At 46.2% G+C, this 4,991-nt stretch overlaps 1 protein-coding gene across 1 annotated transcript; it reads left to right on the top strand.

Annotated features, from left to right (window-relative positions):
• Positions 1-1,171: 1,171 nt before the first annotated feature.
• Positions 1,172-3,793, top strand: LOC110304130 (odorant receptor 131-2-like). Its single transcript, XM_085842146.1, has one exon. The coding sequence runs from the start codon at positions 1,297-1,299 to the stop codon at positions 2,185-2,187; it is 891 nt and encodes a 296-aa protein (XP_085698272.1). The 5' UTR covers positions 1,172-1,296; the 3' UTR covers positions 2,188-3,793.
• Positions 3,794-4,991: the final 1,198 nt, after the last annotated feature.

Genomic DNA, 4,991 nt, shown 5'->3' on the forward strand with positions numbered 1-4,991 from the left:
GCATTGTTTGTGTCTGTGCTCAGTAAAGGCCGGTTGGGAACAATGACAAAACAGTTCATCGTGTTGATTCATGCGCTGAACGTATCAGACAAGTGAAGAAACCTGCCACCACTTGGTCTCACCACAGTTTCCCAGAAGCTATTTTGGATTAGGGGTGGGGAGATGGGCAGCTCGGTCCTGACAAGCAGCTGCAACTGCCTTCATTTGGGCAGGGCGTGGAAGAACGGCTCTTTAGAATTTCATTCTATGGAGTGTACAGTGACTGGGCTTGGAGTCTTGGAACACACTTGACTAGAGCCTTAATCATGACTGACTGCTTGGCTCACAGGGAATGGAGCAGGTGTGTGCCCATCATGGGATACCCCAGGCAGGGACAGAGAGGTCTGCTGAGTAGGATGGAGGCAACTTGGGGGACTGTCTGGGATTCTAGGTAAAATGAAGGGTGGCAAGTAGGATCAAATACAGAGAATGGGGTATCCCCAGCTATGGTGAGCCCTGGTGCGTGTGCCGTGCTGGGATCAAACCTAGGACTTTGTATGTGCTAGGTGAGCACTCTGTTAACCGAGCTCCACCTGCAGCCCCTGGCCTCTATCTCACAGGTTTCACCACCTCCCAGTAGGGTGATCCTGGGGACTGAGCTGAGAGCACATGGGCCTCTGAAGGACTCTCAAGCCTGTAGCATTCCTAAGCCTCGTTTTCTCATCTGGAAAAGATGCATAGTAAAACCACGTTATGAGACATGAAACACTCACCAGGGAACTGAGAGAAATACTATGAGGACAGTTTGCTTCCTAGAAATGACCCAGGAAGTGTCGTCGTCTGTCACTGCAGTCCACCACAGTTAGCCTCCTCTTGTCTTAGGGACTTACAGATGAGTGATGGCCCTGGCCTAATAAGTTGCTTACCTTCCCCAGCCCTGACCTTAACTGCTGCCTCGGAACTTTGTACGTCCTGTCTTAACACATGCCTAACACAAAGTCATCTGACTATGTTCCTGATGGAAAAGGACACACGGCCATTAGCTCTCTGTGTTAGATCTTGGCCCAAACTTGAGCCATTTGATTGCTCAGGCTGATACATCTTCCAGCCTTCCTTTTTGTGACTTATCTAGATGCCCCTTCCCTAATTAAAGAAAGACCTGCATGATGTTATCTAAAGTCATCATCCCCTTGCAGAACACTGTCTAGTCCTTGCGCCTGAGCACAGATCAGAGCCAGAAGGCGCACAAGGAGCTTCAGGCAGAGTCACCCATTTTGGTCTTTCTCTCTTTCAGGAGCCAAGCCAGCCCTGAAGACCATGAACTTGTCTTCTGAGCATTGCAACATATCTGACTGGCTGAGACTAGAGGCAACCGTGAAGGCCTCTGTGTACGTGGTGGCTTTCTCAATCGCCACATCTCTCACCGTTGTCATTATCGCAATAGTGTCACAGAGCCTGCAGCTGAGGAAAGAGGTGCGGCTGGTCCTCCTCTGCCATCACCTGCTTTGTATCTCCTCCTACTGTGGCCTGGGGGTCGTCTTCCAAGGAATGCGGGCCTTACTGGCCAACAGCCCCCTCCTGCTGTGTTGGCTGGTATTTGGGGCGCAGCTAAGTGTGGGAGAAGGGATCCTCTTTACTCTGACCTTGATGGCTCTCAATACTTACCTCGCTATTTGTTATCCATTGACCTCTCCATCCTTTGTGGATTCTGCTAAGTACAGGATTCTAGCTGGGACTTGGACCATGGTTATACTCAAGAATGTTGGCTTATTCCTCATAGAGGGTACTAGCCCTACTCCGGCCTCTGTTTTCCAGTCTGCCCCGCTCTGTCCTGTGATTTTGAATGGTATGCCTGCCAGAGTCATTGGCGTGTTTTCCCTTGCCTTTCTTTTATCCCTCATTCTTGTGAGTTACTGTCTGATATACCGAGAAGGGAAGCGGGCTGGCCATTTTAACAAGTCAAACATCAAGGCCCGGAGAACTGTCCTTGTTCATCTACTTCAGATAAGCTTACATGTGATACCTACCCTGATAATCATAGGTCTGGGAAAGCGGTGTGGGGTGTTTTTCTTTGCTCTAAATCTGGCCCTTTTTGGTATCTTCGCTTTTGCACAGTGTTTCAACCCTTTGGTCTATGGGCTCCGCAACAGAGATCTGCAGAGCAAACTGTACCCTTGGCTGTGCTGTCGGAAGAAGCTGCTGCCTTAAAAAAAGAAGGGGCTGGCTTAAACAAAACTTCAGCTCTTTGGAATAACTCCAGACTTAATGGGTGTGCTAGCTAGGGCTGGGGACTTGATTTGTGTAAACTGTTGCCTCTATTTGGTTTTGAAAGCACTGCAGACTTCTCTGCTGTACCTCATTAAGATGAGCTAGTGCTTTTAACTCTAAACCCAGATGAGCATTTCTGACGGCCTGATCTACTGTAGCCATAGCACAAAGGACAGGAATCACGTGGTTATGAAGTCACTGGAAAGGCTAGAGGAAACGGAAGTCAGGGACCCCACTGATTGGTGTGAAAGACAGACCCAGCAACCATGGACTATGGAGGTTGCGTGGGCTGAGTAGGCACTGGACACTCACATCTTGACAACTTTGTTTGTTAGGAGAAACAGCAACACAATGTCTTCTACCTCCTTCCATCTTCTGTGTGTCATAAAGAAGCCTGTAATTGGTGTAACCTAACTGTCCATTGAGACCCTAAAAGCAAAGGAATCTGGGAAATGTAGTTCTTAGTGTTACTGATTTGGCAGTGTGGGAAGTTACCTCACTAGGAGGAATGAATGAGACTGGAAGAAGCCAACCCATGGGCCACTCTTACTACACATAGTTTTATTTACTATATAATAATGATACAGCGATGATATATCATTAATATAATGATATCAGCAATGGCAGGCATTACATTCCCCACACTATGCAAGCCATTTACACTACATCATATCCTCACAACAATTTTGTAATTGTTCTTGATTTACAAATGAGAAAAACTGGGGTTGAGAGAAGACTTACACGAGCCTGGGAGGCTTTAAATCTTGCAATTCTCATAACTTTTTTTTGCATATTTTTTGGCACAGAGTAATCACTTATCTTAAAAAATTAAAAAGAATTTATAGTTTTAGATTTTTCAAATCTTACTTTTAATATGGGTTCTTAAATGCTTTAACCTTCCTTCTATCCCATCACCCACCAGAGGTAGTAGAAAAGAAGAGCTGTTAGGATATGGGGGCAGTGGACCTGTTTAGAAACTGTTCTTTGGAGCAAATCCCATTTGTGTTATCAGGAGATCGGCAGTTCATTCACAGGAATCATCAGTTGCAGCTTGATCCATGTGCAAACACTTCACGAACTATCAATCTACGGTAGTGTTGGGATAGCAAACATGAATCAGCAGTGGCATGACCTAGCAGAGACAGCCAGGTCTCAGACGAATCAGCGTGAATCAGCAGAAAGAACCAGGACTACCAGGGACATCAGGAGAAGTTCTTTGCCTTGCCTCTCTCAAAGAAACAATGATCACTGAAGACTGGAGACCAAGAAGCCTTCTTTGCAGAGCTAGCTATGCAAGCAAGCCCCCCTCACAGTCTGTTGAGTCCTATTTATACTCCCTCCAAACATCACGTGTCCTCCATGGGTCTTACCTCACCACGTGTCTTGCCTCAGCACGTGCATCTGTATCAAATGACATCACTCTGCCAATTGGCTCAAGTCTGCAGAAGTGGCAAAAAGCATCAGGCATACCACCTTTGATGTGTTTATCTCTATGGAGTCCCTACAAACAATGACCAATAAACAATGGTAAGGCGTACCAATACCAACCAGCATCATCTATTGTCTGTTGGGTCCTTCTTAACATCATGCATCCTGCATCCTTTCACATGCTTGCTTTAAGCAAAACATCCTTCCACCTGTGTCCACTTCAAGAAAATGCTCGTTCATGTGTGTGCCCCAGCAAAACACCATCTGACACAACTGACTTTCCAAAGAAACCAGAAGTTTCCACTTCAAGAATTATTTGTGGGCTGGAGAGATGGCTCAGCAGCTAAGAGCACAGATTGCTCTTCCAAAGGTCCTGAGTTCAAATCCCAGCAACCACATGGTGGCTCACAACCATCTGTAATGGGGTCTGATGCCCTCTTCTAGTGTGTCTGAAGATAGCTACAGTGTACTCTGTGATCAAGTAATATTTAAGAAGTTTAGCAGGGCGTGGTGATAGACGCCTTTAATCCCAGCACTCGGGAGGCAGAGGCAGGCAGATTTCTGAGTTTGAGGCCAGCCAGGGCTATAAAGAGAAAAACAAAAAAACAAACCCCCAAAAAAACCCAAAAACCAAAACCAAAACCAAACCAAACCAAACCAAAAAAGAATTATTTGTGTGTGTGTGTGTGTGTGTGTGTGTGTGTGTGTGTATGTGTGTGTAAGCCAGAGGACAACTTTTAGGACTTGGTTCTGTCTTCCTTTTATGTAGCTTTCTTTACTTGGTCATCAGGCTTTCAAGACAAATACTATACTTGCTGAGCTATCTTGCCAGCTCAACTTTTTCATTTTTAAGAGCCAAACCAATTACCCGAGAAAGCCAGATCTTGACTCTCCACTTTGCTTTGGGTCTGGACACTGGGATATGGAGGAGATCCTCTTTCTTGTCCATCACTCTGACCACATTCTATGGTCCTTGGACCATCCTTCCTATCAGATGCTAGGGCGTCTGTGTCCTGCCTACACCCTTCAATGGTTCCAAGTTCTCCTCCTCCCTCCTCCATCTTCTCTCAGATTGAGAGATAGAGCACTTGTACATGCTAAGCAGGTATTCTGAACTACAGCCCCAACCCTCAGTTGCTTGTCTCTTCTCTAGGTGTTTACACTAAGTTTGCCTCTTCCTGCAACCCCAATCCTAAGAAACAAAGCTTCATCATGTCTTTAAGGGCAGGCTCTAGGTCTTATTTCCTTTGCCTAAGGCAGCAGTGCTTAGCAGCACTTAGCAGTACTTAGCAGTACTCAGTAGTGCTTAGCAGTAC

Source organism: Mus caroli, unplaced genomic scaffold (assembly GCF_978045245.1).
Source record: "Mus caroli unplaced genomic scaffold, Mus_caroli_1 scaffold_1, whole genome shotgun sequence".
Lineage (NCBI taxonomy): Eukaryota > Metazoa > Chordata > Mammalia > Rodentia > Muridae > Mus > Mus caroli.